At 37.3% G+C, this 19,876-nt stretch overlaps 2 protein-coding genes across 11 annotated transcripts in view; one reads left to right on the top strand and one right to left on the bottom strand.

Annotated features, from left to right (window-relative positions):
• Positions 1-3,365: 3,365 nt before the first annotated feature.
• FAM217A (family with sequence similarity 217 member A) lies at positions 3,366-10,403 on the top strand. The gene is given in 6 exon segments (XM_003788282.2): positions 3,366-3,428; positions 5,227-5,311; positions 5,436-5,449; positions 6,142-6,217; positions 6,295-6,367; positions 9,193-10,403. Coding segments are annotated over 6 exon segments (1,521 nt in total). The 3' UTR covers position 10,403.
• Positions 10,404-15,631: 5,228 nt separating this feature from the next.
• Positions 15,632-19,876, bottom strand: part of PRPF4B (pre-mRNA processing factor 4B) — a 36,984-nt gene continuing 32,739 nt past the window's right edge. The window contains exons 15-20 of one of the 10 annotated variants that reach the window (XM_023512304.1): positions 18,130-18,407; positions 17,665-17,799; positions 17,108-17,153; positions 16,502-16,588; positions 16,173-16,245; positions 15,636-15,725 (exon numbers count right to left, since the gene is read on the bottom strand). In XM_023512304.1, coding sequence (XP_023368072.1) covers positions 18,204-18,407 — 204 coding nt within the window. In that variant the 3' untranslated portion in view covers positions 15,636-15,725; positions 16,173-16,245; positions 16,502-16,588; ... (1 more) ...; positions 17,665-17,799; positions 18,130-18,203. Of the gene's footprint in view, positions 16,246-16,501; positions 18,408-19,876 lie in introns of all 10 variants that reach the window. The other 9 variants (XM_023512305.1, XM_023512301.1, XM_023512300.1 and 6 more) reach the window with 9 other exon arrangements.

The following is a 19,876-nucleotide window of genomic DNA, read 5'->3' as shown; positions in this document are numbered from 1 at the left end:
AGCCGATCACAGCTATTTTAACCAGAGAGACCAGAACAATTTTCAAATGATGAGGATACAGTAATGAACTAGACAGGCAAGGCCCTAGTCCCATAGTTTTATATTTTACTGGGGAGAGACAGGCAAGGAAAAAAAAAAAACAGACAAGAGGTAAGATTAACAATCAAAACTATAAAAGAGTATAAAAAAGTAAATAAAGTCCGGTGGCACCTGTGGCTCAAAGGAGTAGGGAGCCAACCCTATCTGCCAGAGGTGGCAGGTTCAAACCCAGCCCCGGCCACAAACTGCACAAAAAAAAAAGTAAATAAAGTCATGAAATAGAGTAAGGTGTGTGGGAAAGGGCTTCTTTAAAGGGAAGGCCTTTCTGAAGGGAAAATAGAAATACAGGAGACAGGAGCCGGGTGTTAAAAATCAGAGAAACCATTGAAATTGTGTTCAACAGTTAGTGAATATGTGGGAAGATTCTCAAAGGGACATGGGAACCCAAACCCTTAGATCAGTGATTTTCAACTGGGGTGCCGTCGCACACTGGTGTGCCCTGAGAAGATTTTAAGTGTGCCATGATTTTAAAGATGATTAATTATTTTCAAAAGAAGTTCAAAGCACAGTAAGCATGTTCTTTTTTTTTTTTTTTTTTTGATCAACATAATTTAAGTGTTCTGCGTAAGTTTAACTATAGGTTCAAGTGTGCCATGAGATTAAAAAGCTTGAAAAACTCTACCCTAAATGTTAAGAACCAGTGTATTTGGATGCTTATTGAAATGTTTTGGGGTTTGAATTTAGAGCTGGGTGTTCAACCTGACAGAACATGAGGGTATCACCAGCAAAAGATTGAAAAAATTTCTTCTTTGATGTCAATGCTTTATTAGAAAAACTATAACTGACATTTTCAGTATTCATTTACTGTACTTACATACATAACCAGTTTTAAGTTTTTCTCTATATCAAACTGATGTGGGAGGTGGAGCTATATAGAGAGGTATATCCTTTCCCTTTCTTTCCACTTATTTAATGGAACTGTACAGATTCCATGCATTAGGGGGTACAAAATGGGGCTCCCGCGATATAAATGTATCCCAGATCAGCAAAGAATAAAATTTGTTCTTTCCATTATAAGACCGATGACTGATCTGAAAGTGACCGGAGGTGGGCTTGCTTTTAGCAGGTATACCGTTCTTCCATTTTAATTATTTACTAAGTTATATATAATAAGCACAGTTAAAACTTTACACATATATGCATGTTTCTATGTGGTCAGTCTAGAGATGTGCAGGACAAACCTTCCGGCTTTATTGGAACCGGCAATGGAGGGGAGGCCCAAGGGCCAAGCCCTGGATACCACAGGCCTACTGGCTGCCACTTGGAGCCTTCAGCTCAGAAGGCCCTGAAAGGCCCAAGAAAGTCTGGGGGCCTTAGAAGGCCAAGGAACCACAAGGAGGCCCGGGAAGCCTTGGGGAAAGCAGGAGGAGCTGCGAGAAGGCCCGGGGAGGCTCAGGCCTTTGCGCGGGGAGCCCGGGGCGCCCCTCCACCCCGCGATGGCCGAGTGGGCAGAGCAGCCCCTGAGGGGGCCCGGCAGGGAGCAAGGGCAGAACCCGAGATTGGGTGCTCGGCCCGGCAGCGTCGTGCGTCCCGAGGGCTCCGCGGCCGGATGATCCCTCAGAGGATCCGAGCCTGGGCGACCACCGACGGACCCGTAGCCCCGGAATACCGGTGGACCGGGTGGAACGCGGGGCCGCCCCGGGCGCCCCTGCTCTCCAGTCGTTGCCCGGCGACCTGGCCGGTGGGGAAGCCCGCGGAGCCACAGCCCCGGGCGAGGCTGGCCTCTCTGGGCCCGGTCTGGGCCCGGGGCCCGGCCCCGGCCCCGGCCCCGGCCGGGGCCCGGGCCCGCGGGCCGCACAGGCCCTTCACGGCTGAGGGCGCCGCGCCGGCGGCTGGACACCGCTCGCTGCCCTCTTTGTCCGTCCGCTGCAGGAAGGCTGAGTCGGAGACGGCGCCAGCCAAGCCGTTCGCCCCGCACGCGGAGGGGCTCCGGCCTCGGGGCGGCAGCGCCCTCGGAGAGGACGCCCGGGAGGACACGTGGGCCTGTGGAGCCGTAGGGTAAGGTTCGCGAGTCCCCACCTGCGGCCCGTGGGCTGGGCTTCCCAGCGAGGCCGCCACCGCCCTGGAGGGAAAGGGGGTCCACTCTCACGTGGGCCTGGCACCCACCCTCTCCAGCCCTTCGGCCTCATTTCCCTGCACGCAGTCACGAAGGCCTCCTTGTCTCCAGGCCCCTCCTCCAGGAACCGTGGCCTATTCCAGTCTCCTGGCGCCCTCCTCCATGGCACACACCAGGGTGGCATCAGGCATCGCCACCTAACCGGCAATCTCCTTCCTCCTACATTCAAACCCAGTGCCTGGCATACATACAGCAGGTGGATCAAATCTTGAACTATGTCTCGTCTTTCTTCAGGATACACCTTTCTCTTCAGGAGACAATAAATTGTAAATGATTAGCAAATACACTGATTACTGCTGTGGCTTTAATTTGTGATTCTTTCCAGATAGCCATACCTCAATCCTTTACTGCTTGTCCTATAGTTAGTTCTCTAATACTTTTACCTTATGGTGGTGAGTGTTTTAGGCATCATAGTAGTTTGGTGTGGAAAATATAGTTTGGTCCCTTGGACCCTTTTGTTTTCTGAAACATGCATGGAGTGCTTGCTGTGCCATTATTTAAGATTAACCCTGCTTTCAACTGGAGCACTTGTTTTGAATGATTAAAACAAGATTCATGGCCCTGTTTTATAAGTTCCAGATAATTCACCCTATTTTTTCCAACATGTATTTCATCCTCTTAGCTGCTATCTCTTTCCTCACCTCTGGACCTTAATTTCCTAATCTATTGTCAGTTAAATCTTCCAATGTACTTTTGTCTGTGTTCTTTTTTGGTCTGGCTTGCTGCTTGTTTCTGGTTGATTTCATGTTGTCACCTGCCATGCCCTCCTGAAGTTCCTCTTCAGCTTAAGCATTTTCTTAACCTTCTTTAGTTAGGAAGTCAAAGCTCATGCTTTCTTTTTCTTTTTTTTTTTTTTATTTTTTTTTTTTTTATTGAATGGTAACTATGTACATTAATGCACTTCTGGGGTACAGTGTGGGGTTTTCACATGCAATCTGAAATACTTCCATCAAACTGGTCAACACAGCCTTCATGTCATTTTCTCAGTTATTGCTTTAAAATGTTCACATTCTACTCTTAGAAAGATTCACCTGTACCCCTCTAAGATAACATGCTTTCTTTTTCATAAATGTTGACCTTTATCCATAAATGTGCCTGTTCTTACAACCTGTATAGGATTTTAAGGAAGCAGAGAAGCAGCTACAACAAAATGGGGAGAAGAAATGGTGAGAACTGTAGCACCAACCTGCGTGTGTCAAACATTTCTCATGAGGTATGGCGGATGCCCTTGAACTTAAACATTTGGTCAGCAGCCCCTATTAGTGAGTCTTACTATAGTGATAACCCTTGCTGCTTTTGCTTTGTGAGCAGTTTGTCCTGAGTTTTCCTCTTGCAAACTCTTGAATAGCAAATGGAAAATTTCTGTTACTTTTAACAAAGGGGAAGTTAGCCAGCTTTTCCGAAAAATCTCAAAACATTTCTAGTTGCAAATGGGCTTTGTTAAAGATGGCACCCTGTTATCAATCAGGCAGTGCTTTTTTATTTTCTTGCACATACTTTATGAAAAATATTAGTAAAGGTGGGATATCAAAAATTACAATCAAGTCCCAACTGTTAAGAAATTTGCTAACTAGCTGACTAGCCTTCCTTACCAGTTGACAAATTTGATTGTTTTAATTGTATAATTTCAACAGGACAGTTTTCATCAACTTTACTTTCCTATTTTAATATAAGGATATTTCTTTTACATGTATATTTAGTACATTAGTGTGCCAGGATCACACAGCTGAAAGAAGCTTGAGAATCCATTGAGAGGGTGAAAACTACAATTAACTAGACCTCATCTTCATCCCACTGAATCTGTAGTATTTTGTTTTTTTGCAACTATTATTTCTAAAAACCTCCCCCTGGTGATTATAGTGTATAGATTAAACCTGATACATATTATTCCAGAGAGGAGAGAATCAATTTAATCAATTTTATTATTCAAAAGCCTCCAGAAAAAGGTGTCACTTCTAATGTTGGACTACCCTTGCTATTAGGAGATACCCTTGCTATTCTTTATGGGTAAATTAAATCCCCATGCTGTATTAATGTAGAGATGAATTACTTTCAGGCTTGGCGCCTGTAGCACAGTGGTTACAGCGCCAGCCATATACACCAAGACTGGTGGGTTTGAACCCAGGCTGGGCCTGCTAGACAACAATGACAAGTGCAACAAAAAATAGCCAGGTGTTGTGGTCGGCACCTGTAGTCCCAGCTAATTGGGAAGCTGAGGCAAGAGAATCACTTGAGCCCAGGAGCTTGAGATTACTGTGAGCTGTGATGCCACAGCACTCTATCAAGGGTGACAAAATAAGACTTTGTTTCCAAAAAAGAAATTACTTTCATATAAACTAATCATCTTTTTAACTTTTCATTTTCCCGAATAAATTACAATCCTTCCTGACAGCCATCTTACATTTTCCTCCTATACAATTCTACACAATGTGTGAAACATAAATACTCAGTAAAAATTAGTACCTTTCCCTTTCATTCATTTTTTAGCTTTCTTTTGAGTCTTTCCCAAGTGTTTCTCAACATCTGGAATCTAGAATAAGTAGTGGGCTAGTTAGTGTCAAACATAATGTAAGGATTAGAGATTTTCTGTGATCAATGGAAAGACTTTTATAGGCTGTCAGATCTAGTACTCAGATACAGCAGACTGGATGAATGTGCCCTTGTGTAGCAGGGACACACTGAAGAGGACATTTCATTAGAATACATTTTAAAAATCAATTTTCAAATCCTGTATCATTATTTTTGCCAAAATGAGAATGAAAGCACAAATTATTATAAAAGTCTATTTCCTGAATAATAGGTATTATCAAGTTAATAATGGTTTGATAAGAGCAAATTATATTCCCTTCAAAGATGCTGATCATATTCTAAATTCTTATAATGAGGGAGAGGGGGTCACGAAGCTTTGTGCCTTTTGTCATACTTTACCCAAAGAACACGTAAAAATATGTATTTGAACTTTTTAAGTTTTCTTAATGTTAAAGTTTATCCTAAAAAAAATATTGTTTTAGAACTTATCTCACTGGAATTTGGATTCAGAAGTACCAGTTTCTGAAAATAAAAACCTCCCACCTGGACGAGATAGTGCAGCAGGTGGTAAGAAATCCTAGATGTGCATATTTATACTGGAATAATCACCCATATTAAAGGGGATTTGTCTTGACTATAACCAGTTTTATGTAACTATTAATTGTCATTTTTTTCATGCACATTCTTTCAGGCAAAATTAACAAGGTAAGGATAAATATTTGGTTTTAAATTATTCACAAAACATACTGTTTTAAAAGTATATGTATGTTCTTGAAAAACTTTTCTTCCTCAAAGTTAACCCTAAGTTTCATTTCTGTAGAATTTTCAAACAAGTCTTTACTATTTCACAGGGCTACCAATTTGTCCTTGAATTAATATTTTGTTATAATAGGTGTTTTCAAGATAACAATACTATAAATGGTAATTGACACTAGGTTTGGTTCTTACTTTTTGGTTTTTAAACTTTATTGTACATTAGTGAATATAGTCTTTTATAGTCATTGCCAAAGGGGAAGTAGTCTGAGCACTCAGGATGTCTTGAAGCAGTTGGAATGGTTAATATCTTATTTTGAAGTAGTGGAAAATGAATCTTTTTATATACCTTTTTTGATCAAAATAGAAAACACAACTATAAAATAAAAACTATTAATGATATTCAAAGCTCATTAGCCCTGGTTACTTGGTATTTATAATAGATCATATTAATTAGATTAACACCATTAATTAGATCAGCATAATCTAATTAATATAACTGATTCCTGTTGAAATCAGTAGAAACAAATGATTTCCATATGTATGAAGGGAATATCGTTGGACTTTATATGCCTTGGTTAGAATGAGAATGGGGAACAGAAATATACTGTGCTTAAATTTAAGTGTCTTCTGCTGCTTTATAGATCCATTTAGAAATTCCAATAAAGTAACTGATTCTGGAACTTAATTTGTCAGAGCTTGTTCACAAGACAAGTGGGATTTTATTCATCATACTGATAAAATACTATCTTTAAATCATTTATAGTTATTAAAATATTGTTAATGAATTTTCTATTCTCAGAATAGTAAACAAGGGATATTTCAGTTATGGAGTTATCCTCTTACTGAAGGAAGTACTATGGAGAACAAGTAAGAGAATATTTATTTTTGTAAAACCCTAAATTACTGAAATAAATTTAAATACAGCTAACTTAACTCAAAATACAAGGAGGATACAAACAGGCAGGAGAAAAATTATTGTGTGTGAATAATGGAAAACAATAGAAATTCGCCCTAAGCTAGGAAGTGGCTGCAGACAGAACAAGATAATCAGAGTGGGTAAGAGATAAGGATTTACTGTGCCCTTACAGTGAAGGTTAAGATGGGTAGAGTTTAGACTTGTTGAAGGGAAAGGAACTATTTAAACTACTGTTCCATATGCCAGGAACTATTTAATTGCTTATGTGTATTAACTTAATTCTCACACCAGTCTTATAAAGTAGGTACTGTTATCATCATCCTGTTTTACAGATGAGGACATTAAAGCATGGTGGCAAGTAACTTGTCCAAAGCGACACCAATTAACAATGGTAGAATCAGGCCTTAAAAGCTTGGTCCATGCCCATAGCCACTATAGGCCTTACCTAGGTTTGGTTTCTTACTTTTTGGTTTTTAAACTTTATTGTACATTAGAACAAACTAGAATGCCTCTTGAAAATATAGATTACTAGCATTTGAAAATTAATAATACTTATTAAATAAACACTGCTTTGTGTCATGGATCCTGAGTTCCAGGCCTTTACTTTATCTATTTTTAGCAATAGAGTTCACTTGATAGCAGCTATCTATTAGCCAGAGGATTTTTCCTCCTTGAGACCTAGGGTAAAGCTCACCTTATCTTAAAATACAAGGGAGAAACCAAGAAATGCTAAAAGAAATCACAGTGACTAATGCCCTGAGGGGGACAGGAAAGGGTATTTCTTTGTGACAGAACTCAGCTGGGAACAAGGATTTTAAGATAAGAGGTCTAATGAAGTGAACAAATTTCATCATTGTAGCAGAGAAGCAAATATAAATTGATTCAGTAGAATTTAGTGGGTAGGATCAAAGGCATGGGATTCTACCACCCTTCAAATCCCAGCTTTATCACTTAATAGATGTGGGAACTTTGCCACTCTCTACCTCAGTTTTCTTATCTGTAAAAGGTGAAAGATAAAAGCACCTGTCTCATGAGGTTGTTGTAAGGACTAAATAAAACAATGTGTTTGATAAGTATTTGCAGGTAACATTAGGTAGGCTTGCTTAATAATGTTGCAGAAGATGGAAGTTTGGAATCAGTGAAGTATTTTATTAAGATTTTTCTCAGCTAGGTGCAGCAGTACACACCTGTAATGCCAATTACACAGAAAGCTAAAGTGGGAAGATCACTAGAGGCCAGGGATTTTAAGACCAGCCTGGGCAACATAGTGAGACCCCCATCTCTTAAAAAAAAAAAAAAAAGTAGCCAGGCCTGGTGGTGCATGCCTGTAGTCCCAGCTACTTAGGAAGCTGAGGTGGGAGGGTTGGTATGATTATGCCCCTGTACTCCAGCCTGGGTGATAGAGGGAGACCCCATTGTCTCAAAAAAAAATTTTTTTTCTCTTCAATATATAATCAAGTAAAAAGAATAAAAGTAATTATAACTTAAAGTGTATATGTATAAATTGTCTCACTTCTCAGACGACCTCCGAGGTAGGCATTATCATTTCCATTTTGCCCACTCACCTGTGGCACAGGGGTTCAAGCCTAGGCCTTCTGCCTCTGGAGTCCATGTGGTTTTACTATACTGTGTGGACTTGTGTCTACTAACAATTGTAAATTTAAGGTGATTTTCCTGTGGTTTTTAGAAGGCAAGGTACACCTAGTATTTAGCTAAATGAATACATTTTTATCATTTTCTGTAAATGAAAGTATTTTTCAGAACCCTTTTAGATTACTTTTATCTTTATTGTAAAGTGGCCTTAAAGGAAGTTAGAAGATATCAAGACTATATGTCAACTAATACATGAAATCTTTCAATGTCAATATTTCAAGTTTTCTTAAATCTAAAAAATTTTGTATTCTGTGGCCTGACATTTTTACAGTTTAATTTTGATAGAATTTTTGGAAGAATTATTCTTAAAATAGAAGAGGCCCATTAGATGAAAATTACTTGGAACTGTATCTGTGGTAAGTTTTGATATATGTTGTTTGCTTCCCTTTATTTTTCTTTTTTGGTAGAGACAGAGTCTCACTTTGTCACTCTCAGTAGAGTGCCATGGCGTCACACAGCTCACAGCAACCTCCAACTCCTGGGCTTAGGCAATTCTCTTGCCTCAGCCTCTCAAGTAGCTGGGACTACAGGCGCCCACCATTATGCCTAGCTATCTTTTTGTTGCAGCTTGGCTGGGGCTGTGTTTGAACCCACCACCCTCAGTATATGCGTTGGGCGCACCACCCACTGAGCCACAGGTGCTGCCCTGCTTCCTTTTCTTAGTTAAAAAATCACAGTGGCAAACAGAAGGCTTTGTTAAATAATCTAACTACATTCTTTACAAGTTTCCTTTTATCTAATTCTGGGTTAACAAACACTTCACTGTAACTTGAGTTTGAGTTAGACAGCTTCATTTTCAGACACTATAATTGCACATACATGTATAATATAGGCAAATAGATATAGTTAGCCACTTTTAACCTTGTATCTAGGTATCATCATCTAGTCACCTGTGCTTGCCCAAAAGGATACCTAGTTAATATTTGAATCTATACTAACAAAATTTAAATAATTAATGTGTAATTAGAGGACATCTTGAAATGAATATATTGTTGTTAGATAGCTACACATATGCCTTTGGGAAGTAAACATTAACTGATTTGATAAAGGTTACTTAATCATATTTTAATAGCATTTAAGTTCTAGTCAACAAACCATTCATTAATTAAATTATTTTTTAAAGGGAATTCAAAAAATCTTCACTGGAAACTGGCTTAAAGGTAACCAGTAATCCTGTAAGGGTTTTTACTTTGAACCACTCATTGACAAGTGCTTCAACTGATAAGCAAGCTGGTCCTGATCTTGGATTGCCAGTTTCATTAGGTCTCTGCTGGCCCTATGCTGATGGAGACTTTAAGAACAGAAATGAGCTTCATATTAATTCATGTTCAACTACAGAAAACAACAATGGTGAAACTTTATCTGCTCCAAATTGGAATTTGAAATATGGAAACAGTAGTGTGGAAGAAAATTTAACAGATGAAAGTGATTTATCAGAAAATGAGAAAGCAAGTGATACTTTACTTAGCTATTTTAAGAAGATGGACCTGAACTTAAAGCCAGAAACAATAGAAAACGTTGAAGAATCTTTCACTGAGGAACCCAATGAAGTATTTCCATACCCTGATTTTCTCCCTCCTCCTTTAAATTCTCTGGACTTGCACAAGTTAGCCCTCTCAAAATCTGAAAATTGGAAAGCGACAGTGGAACCTCCAGAAAACTCTATTGAAAACTTGATAACTCGTTTACTGGAACTAGAAAGATTACAACATATGACTATACAAAAAGAGAGGCCAAGATTACAATCTACTTTCTGTGCTCCAGCAGTTACTGAACGACCCTCTTCCTCCAAGACTATATCAAAAGTGAGACAGCCAAAACTTTCCGACTCTTTGAGTCTTCAGACGGCTTGTATAGACAAAAGTCGAGAAAAAAGAAAAAATTCTGGTTCTTGCAAGCTGGAACAAAATACTTTAAAATGGAATTGGAGCAATGCTGCCAAATATAAATGGGATTCTAGACCACCATCTCTAAAAAGTTCATCCACAACAAAACAACTGATTGCAACTTACGATGATTTTAAGAATCCCAAAAGTTCCATTTTAAGTCCATGTCAAGAACTCTCATCCAAGCCTACTACTGCCCAAACAACTCAATCACTAGTTAAAATGGTCTCAACAAGATGTCTGCCACCGAGGTCTCCAATACCAGTTTCACCTGTACCTCTATCCTTTCCTGACAGTCTAAAGGAAGAAATTAAAGGACCAAGGACCAAAAAGAAACTCTACCGAAAAAATATAGTGTTGAATAGACCATTCTATATTCAGAAGTTAAACTGTTTGTCACCTTCATTTATTACTAAGGATAAGTACTCACCCATTGACCAAAAATAACCTCTTTGATACATCTCAGTGTGAGCAAATCTATTCTAAGAAGCTCAGCTAAGCTATAGGTCATTATTCTGAGATGAAAGTATTAAAGAAACCAAAAAATCACACAAAACAATTGCTTGATATGATATGGGAGTGGAACTTGTGAAAATCACCACTGTCTATAAATCCAAGGGCTGCTATACTGACATATTTGACAATCTTTTGCATGTTATGTTTCAAAGAAATGTTTTACTTAGTAAACTATTCAAAAGATTGTTTTTTTTTTATAGTGTTTCCCAATATAATTCCATCATTGATAAATGGCGTAACTGACTTATTGCTGCTGTAGTTATTTTTTTACTGTGTCTTATTTTATATTCACAAGTGTTACAGTTACCTCTATCGAGATTTTTAAAGTATTAATCACTCTGGTACCTTTTTTCCTCTCCCTGTCTCCACAAATTTTGACCTAGCCTTTGGGCATTTGCTTCCCCTTAAAAGCTCGAGTTACTCTGTTAAATAAAGACCTTCTCCTCCCAGAGTCTTAAAACTTTCCATTTCCCGGGCCTTTCTTTGTCTCATGCATGACAGGACGATCAGTTCTCTTTGGTGCCCCAACTGTAGGGTTGGGCATGAAATAATCTTCTTCCATTCAGACCTGATAGCTTATCCAAGTGAAAAATTGGGTAAGATCATTGTCCACAGAGCAGCCCAAATCTCACATTACTGAACTTTGAAGTTTCTAAGTCTTAACCCTGGTTTGAAACTCTCAAATAGCTAAAGCATAACTCATTAACAGGTGCAAAAGGGAAACTACCTGATTGACAAACTTTACTGCATCTAAGAATCAGAGAAAGAAATGAAAGAGTCCTGGCTTCTATTTGCAGGCCTACTGAACAAAATCTTAGGAAGTGGGACCCATTGACACACATCATAAGCAACATTCCACATGGTTTTAATGCAGGTGGTTCTTGGATCACACTTTGAAAAGTAAAATTTTGACTTGAGGCAACATATGTAGATCAGAGGTTTGGACATTTTGGGATACATTGTGCTTTAGTTTTAATGGATAGTTGGTAAATTCAAATTAATTTTTTAAACATTTAAAAATAACATGATTAAGACTTCAAATATTATCCAAAGGTACCAAATAACCTCTCTCCACCCAACCCCACACACAGCCCCTATTAAGTTTCTATGTAACATATCCCCAAATGAGTTGGAATATTTATGGGATGGTATGAGATGAATTAAGGGTTAATTCAAATACATGTTGAAGAAAGCAGCTGTAGCTCTTTTCTACTTTAGAAAAAGGGTCAAATTGTTTTTTTAGAAACAGGTCACAGCATGCTTAATTTTTAAATTAATTTCAAAAAGTATTCTAGAACACAGCATTAGAATATTGGTCAATGGTTCCATTGATTCCCTTAGTATAATGGAATTATACTCATTAATTCAAAGTGGTATATCCTTTTTATAAAACTGTAATACAAAACACAGATTTACATTTTCACTCAATTCCAACTCAGTGACCTGTTTCCTTCCCATCAACTACTTTTAATCTCATTCTTGCAATTCCTTTTTTTTTTTTTTTTGCAGTTTTTAGCCAGGGCTGGGTTTGAACCCACCACCTCCGGCATATGGGGCTGGCACCCTACTTTGAGCTACAGGCACCTCCCTCTTGCAATGCCTTTTAAATTGTGCTGACCCTTAGTTTTTACCAGCCCTTTGTAAACCATTCAATTCAAGCTTCCTTACCAATCTAGATCCCCCCACCCCACTTCTATGGTTATTTTTATTTGTAAAAACCTTCAAAAGGGGTATGCCTGCTTTGTTCACTACTGTATCTGGGCAGGTAGAAGATACCCCTAATTTTTAAGATTATGACTAAGGGATTTTTATCATTGTTATGCATGACACAGTGGTTAGAAGTGACAGCTCTACCACCAGAACGTCTCATTTGAATCCAGTGTCTGCCACTTAACAGATCTAACACCTTTGGCAAGTCTGCTTAACCACTCTGTGCTTCACCTTTTCTGATTTGGAGAGTAGCTTTCATCTCACAATCACTTGATTAAATGACCTAGGTGCAAAAGTATCCGGCGTATAGCAGATACTCAAAAAAACACAGCAGGGAGATAAGAATGACGCAGGAAAGCAGACAAGTTCAAGAATGAGCTGCCGCTGAACTAATTTACTCAAAGTACAGAAATAATTCCTAACAAATTAATGTCCTGCTTCTTGCCAAGTACGAGGACGTAGTATAAGTAACACAAACCCTGAATTTCCGTGCAGGCCAGCACTGACAGGCATAGGAGATGGGAAAGCAACCAGAAGTGGGAAGTTTGTAGAGATTAGAGATGTACCATCTCAACTTTACCCTGTAAATAAACATAGGAAAAGACTTGGTTCAATGAAAAGTAGAGGTCACCACTGAGGGGGGGAAATGGGAAAAATGAACCCAACTTCTACCATTATCTTTGAAGAACAAAAACACCTGGAGTTTAATACACACAAATTCTGTTCAGGAAAATTTAGATTAACTTGGTTTGCCCTTAACTTTCGTACGTTTAGCTCTCCAGTAATACATTCTGAGTCCCTTGTTGGGTCTTTGTGAGGTCAAGTCTGACTTTCAAGGTCCTCAACCAATACACTCTATCAGTGGTGTTCAACCTTTATCTCACAGCACACTTGAAGCTTATAGTTAAACTTCCGTGGCACACTTACTTTGGTTAAAAAAAAATGTGCTTTTAACTTCCTTTGAAAATAATTATAATTAATGATCTTTAAAATTTGTCATGGCACATCTAAGATCCTCTCACAGCAGTGGTTGAAAGTCACTGCTCTACATACTATTTTCCTTAGAATGGACCAGTTACAATGACCTCATGGGCACTTTAGATGATTATATAGGCCCCCCCCCCCAAATTACAACTAAGGCCTTAACAAGGCCAGCCAATAATCTGACCTATTCTTTTAAAGTCAGGACTGAACAAGACTAGCCTTTACTTGCCACTGAGTTGGGGTTAGCTCTAGCTGGGGTGAGAGTATTCTGTAAAACCAGATGCTCTGAGCCCCTATCCTCCAATCCTAGCAGGATTCTATAAAACCAGATGCTCTGACCCCTTTACAGCCACATAACTTCCCTGTTGCTGTTACTTTATTCACTGTTTTTAAAAGCCCAAAACATTTCCTTGAAAGAGAAAATTAACGGGCAGATTTAGGATAAAAATCCAAGATTTGTCAGGCTTCATATGGACAATGAATCAATTCATACTATTATAAAAGAGGGAGTTAGCTCATCACCTATTATGTTTCCATTACTAGGAAAACCAAAGCAGAAACATACATAACAGCAACATTAATATAACATTACCCTTGTTCTGCACCTAGTGATTTGAACATGTTATGATGTTTGTGAGGAAAATCCAAACTCAAGCAAAGATAAAACCAGGAGACAATATAGTAACAATAGGCATATTTTATTAAGTGTCCCAATAAGTTGTGACTGGGAACATGCACTGCTAAAATGCAAGTTACAATTCACATGATATTATGAACAATTAGGATACACATCTGAGCATTTTCAGAGATCAGCTTTCATTATCTTGATCACTAAATGGAAAAGTTCTTCAGAAGAATAGTACCTTACCCTATATACAGAAGGAAAAGAAAAATTAAGGATGTCGTAATACTGGCTAACAATGTAACTGGAGAACATTTTAAAGCTAATTTAATGTACATTATTGACATATAAAGAAATGAATTTGTTGCGAACAGTTCTATAAGGAGGACACTCCATCTAGAAGGAGAATAAAACTCATGTTGAATATAAGCTGGAACTGGGATACTATTAAGAAGAAACACATTTATGAAGCCAAATTGGTGATGAGTCATTGTAACTAAAGGAAGGAAATTACACATTTGAATATATGGCTTCTTTCCTATCTCTAGTATTAAAAAGGGCATTCTTAAACTGCCTAAATCTTAATATATGTGATTCCCTTGTTTTCAGAGATTTTATTTTTACTCATACACAGCTAGAGCTCTCCTTAAAAATGATGATAAAATATAGGTACAACATAGGAAGAATGAAAATATGGAACTACACTGAGAGTATTACATTTCACTACATCTACCTACATACCATAAGACATTATAGAATGTACAAGTGTCCTGAGTACTTATTTTTGTAAGGAAAGGTGATAATTATAATAGTAAGATAAAAATTGGATTTTAAAACAAAATTATTTTGACAGAAAGTGAAATGAGACTACTATTGAGGAATAAAGAAACAGGATGTTATTAATAAGGATTTAAAGGATAACTATAAATACTAAGCTCAATATTCTGACCTCATTTCTTCTGACCTTCAAGAAGTTCTAGTGCCATGTAAAATGTATATGCTTTCCAGATCTCAACTATTCTACCAACCCTAGAACTGTAACATCTTTGAGAACTATGCCTAAGACTCTTACGAACCCTCAAGCCTTGCTATCATTTTTTCTATGAAGTGTAACAAAGAAAAAACCTTAATGATAGGTCAATGTACTTGAAAACTATAACCACTCTGAATCATGAATGCAGGTTTATTAAGAAGTATCATTCACTAAATGACCTCAATCTAACAGAGGCCTTTTGCAGAGTTCCAAATTTCTGCCTTAGCAAAATTACAAATTCTAATACAAATATATACATGTATATAACATGTTTTATAGAGTTCTTTTAAATAGATTAAGTCGAGAAATGCTAAATTTGGGGATGTAAAAAAAAAATCTTACAGTATCACCTTTCTCATTTCGAAAAACTGACAGTAGTTCTGAATATTTTGTGTACTTTGAGATTGAAGCATTTGCTAAAAACAAGGTCAGTAATAGGTAAGTTGGAGAATACGTATTACAAGAGTTAAACAGTGTTACTAAAATTCAAGTTTCTTCTACATCTACCTAAAGCTGAAGATTACTGTTAGATATATGCTATTTTGGTGGTTGCTGTTTTTCTAATAATCCTTAAGATCCAATTTTGACAACCATGTGTTTTATGGAATTTCACCATCTAAGAGCCTTCTACATGTGTATCACTAAATTTGACCACTATTTTTGTTTTAGAGGAAGAATTAGGGTAGAGGCAGAAAGTATGATAAAACAGGCACTTAACAGATGAACACCACAATAGCACTATTATTCTAAATACCAAACACTAATGAAACCCAAATCATAATGCTGAAAACTAAAAAAATTAGACAAAAACTAAATGAAGGATTCTTTTTTGTTTTTTAATCTTTTATAGAACAGAAACCTTAGCTCATGTCTTCTGGTTGTCATCATCTTCCACTGAGCTGCACCTAAAACACAAAGAACAAGTAACAAGCAACTTTGTTTTTTAAAGAATAGGTAATAGTTTTGAAGGCATATGATGAACTGTTTCTAGTGGAAGTTAACTTACTTAAAATTACATTAAAATAAAGACATATTATCATTAAGAAGCATCAAAATGTTTAACTATCTGAGTGAAAAGTAACTACAACAGGCTTGAATATGCAGCATATTATCACCAAAATAAATAATGGTGGGAAAAATCACTACCCATTTCATTAAGGTGGAAAAGCTGCACCTGTGATGCCTTCTTTAAAAGGCTTCACTCTACCTGAAGATGAAAATCACCTTGTATTTATTTTAGTAAGTCTAAACCATGAAGAGACGGGGTGTAGGCTCAGAGTTGGGTTATTTATATCATCTATCACCTTCCTGGCTGTAGTTCATTTCATGTCTTTAAATGGAGCAAAACCCACCAGAAGAATGCTGCTATTCTGATTTTCCATTCTTGAATGCACCAAAATGTGCATGCTTGTTGTAATTAGGTGCCTGGGTGAATAAAAAAATCCCATTTACAATTTAAAAATATAATTTAAGCCCCTAAAATTTGATTATTTTCCATATTACTCAGGGAGACAAGCATTTAATTCACCCCCAAACAGAAAAGAGTACATATACTTCTGAAAATGCTCTTCTATCATGTTAAAAATAGAAATTCCTCTGTGTTGCAAAACCAAGCTGATTTACACGATTTTGTTTTAAAATTGTTGCTAAATGTTTATCTACACATGCTGTCAGAAATAACCTTGTTAAGAAGGTGAAGCTGGTGTCTCAGCAAATCAGACCCCTTGGAGAAGGCGTTGAATGGCCTGTGCCCCGTTTTCCTTTTTCTCTTTCCGCACCATCAAAAGGAAAAGTGAGAAAATAGCAGAAACATTAGTTAAATCCTGAATTATATCCCATAACCTACAGGAATAATCTCACTACACTGAAAACTGACAAAATTTGTAGGATTTTTGATGAAATAATTAGTATCCTAATTATTAATAAAATGATAAACTTTTGGCTAGGTTTACATCTTTAACAAATAATACTTTCAATTAAAGACTTTCAGGAAAAAAATTAAAGGTAGCTTTTAACTATTATTTATGGTTTACCTGACTTACCAGCACTGAAGACAAAAACTTTTAAAAATGGCTACAAATGCCTTGTTCACAAAAGACTTTATTATCTAGTGATGCATACTGAGAACATACAGAAATCTGCATGGTCCACTTCACATGCAGTAGAACAATCTTCACTTTACAATAAGTGAGTGTCAACTGTTTTATGCAATAGACAACACCTTAAAGTCACATTCTTAAAGAAAAGCTTCATTTACAAAAGAAATAAAAGGTAAAGAAGCAATTACCGCTTTTAAAAAGCAGCTGCTTTGTTCAAGAGTGGAAGGTTTATGCCTGTATTGAAAGACAACATGATCACAAATAATGAAAACAATGAACAAATGAAAAACACTTTTACCATAAAGCAGTACACTTTCAAAATGACATACAAATAGTTAAAAATTTCATTATGTTGTCTATCTAACTTTTAAATATGAGGACTTTTAGAATTGGGCCTCAACATTTGTAATTAGTAAATGAAAACTACGTATTGTCTATGTCACTAAGAACTGTATTTAACAAAATGTATATAAAGTCTATAGCAAGTTGATTTAAAAAAAGTAAAGTTAATAAGAAACAGTACACTGAAGGCGCTCTATCCATCAAGCGCGTACTCTTTTAAATTTTAAATGTGATGAACAGAACAGAAATTGTAACTATGCCACAGTTGCAATGCCAAAAAATAAAACAAGATCAGTTATCACACATGCAGGAAATTCTGCCACAAAGCTATTATCCCTCATTTGTCAATTGTTCCAATAAAATAACATCTTAAAACACCAGTGATGTTGATGGGTTAGCTTACCTTCAGTGTACTGAATGTTGTACACAACCTGCTTTAAAAGAGGAGACCATCCCTGCAGGCAGGCTCAAGAAGGAACAGACCCCTTTCGGCACTGACTACACCAAGGGCATGCTGCTGTGGCCTGCACACACACACCTAGGAAAACGTGAATATAAACAGCATTTATGCTGGCCATTTTATCTGAAGACCAAAATGAAGCCAAGTCTGCTAAAAACAAATCAACCACCCAGTATTACTACTCATTTTTTAACAGATGCTTTTGTCTTTTATGTGAACTGCAATCATATACATTAGCACTGTAATTTTGTGCAGCCTTGGCAATTAAAACAGTTCTACAGTGAAATTTCACATAAGACACAAAACAGATTAGCTAACATTTCTAAAAGAAATTATCACCCTTGGTGTTAATTCAAATATATCATGCTTCCTCAAATTTGCTGGAGAAATATTTATAAGTTTATATACATTAATAAACTGCTGTGAAATTTCTTCAGTCTTTGTATTTAATTACTTAAACCCTTGGAGTTTCTTCATCTCGTTTAAATTTTTTCCTGAATGAAGGCATGCTGTAGGGCCTGGTTGATGCTAATTCGTTTAGCTGGGTCCAACATTAGGATCTGGTCCAACAAGTCCTTTAGCTGGTGTACTTTTTTACGTTGGTCTTCAGGAAGTCGCTGGCACCCAATCAAGTCAGCCAACAGGTCCTTAGTTGGATTAATGGTGCTCATAACAGTAACTTTCTCCTAAAAATAATTTTTAAAATGCATATCTCTAAATAAGTTACTAAACATATATAACTTAAATCAGACTGTTTCTGAGTCTATCAAAAATAAAGTATACATAAAAATCGATAACACAGTCATGTGCCTGCTGCTTAATAATAAAGCAAGAACAGACTGCATATAGACAAGTGGTCTTGTAAGAGTAGAATACTACATTTTACCTATACCTGTTCTGTGTGTCTATTAGAGACAAAAATATTTACCATATATTACAACTGCCTACAGTATTCAGTATAGTAACATGCTATACAAATCTGCAGCCTAGGAGCAATAGACCATACAATAGACCCTACGTGTACAGCAGACTGCCTACCATCTATGTTTGTCTAAGTATACCACATAATGTTCACACAATGATTAAATCCCCTAAACGCATTGCTCCCAGTCATTAAGCGATGTGTGATTCTCTATCATCATCTACTCACTAAAAATTTTTATGTGACTTCCTCTATCCTCTACATTTTATCAAGAAGCAATGAAAAGACTAGAATGGAAAAGGTCAACCCCACGTTAGTAATGAAAACAGTAAGCACTTGCTGTGTGAACTGTACCTTCCCTATCCCTAACCTGAAGTGGTAAAAGACAAACATGTAACAAGTCAATGCTCTGAAGGGTTAAATGCTCTGACAAAGTCAGGGACACATGGTTATAAGGTGACAAAAACAAGAAAATCATTACTTCAAACTGGAGGTTTTAGAAAGACTCATACAGAAGTATATTTCAGCTGAGGCTTGAAGTTCGTAAATTTTTTAGGGACTTAGGTAGTGCAGAGAATGAATAAACAAAGGCAGAGAAGTTTGAACCAGCATGTTTTCTGCTCAAGTGTGGGGGGTTTACTGAGCACACTGAGAGAAGGGGAAACTGCTGAAGGCAGTTTATCATGAAGAACCTGGTCTTTCATTCCTAAGTACTTAAATATATCTTATACATAATAAGGAGTCAATGAAGAGTTTTAAGCACAAAGAATAGTATCATCAGAGATGTTTAAAAAGAAAAAAGGCTCGGTGCCTGTAGCTCAATGGCTAGGGCGCTAGCCCTATACACAGAAGGTCGCGGGTTTGAGCACAGGCCAGGGGTGCCAAACAGTGACAACTACAACCAAAAAATAGCCAGGCATTGTGGCGGGTGCCTGCAGTCCCAGCTACTTGGGAGGCTAAGGCAAGAGAATCACTTAAGAGTTGGAGGTTGCTGTGAGCTTTGACACAACAGCACTCTACTGAGGGCGACATAGTGAGACTCTGTCTCAAAAAGATAAATTAATTAACTAAACAAAAAAAAAATCACTCCAGCATCAGTACAAAAGACACATAGGAAGACAGAAGAAAGTAATCCAAGGGACTGGGGATGAGGGCCTAAATATAACCTATAATAAAATCAAATTCATCATACTAGAAAAACATTTTAAAAATCCTTTCATCTTTTTCATAATT

The sequence above is a fragment of the Otolemur garnettii genome, unplaced genomic scaffold (genome assembly GCF_000181295.1).
Source record: "Otolemur garnettii isolate 467f Iridium unplaced genomic scaffold, OtoGar3 scaffold00026, whole genome shotgun sequence".
Taxonomy (NCBI): domain Eukaryota; kingdom Metazoa; phylum Chordata; class Mammalia; order Primates; family Galagidae; genus Otolemur; species Otolemur garnettii.
This window is presented reverse-complemented; position numbering and strand designations above follow the sequence as displayed.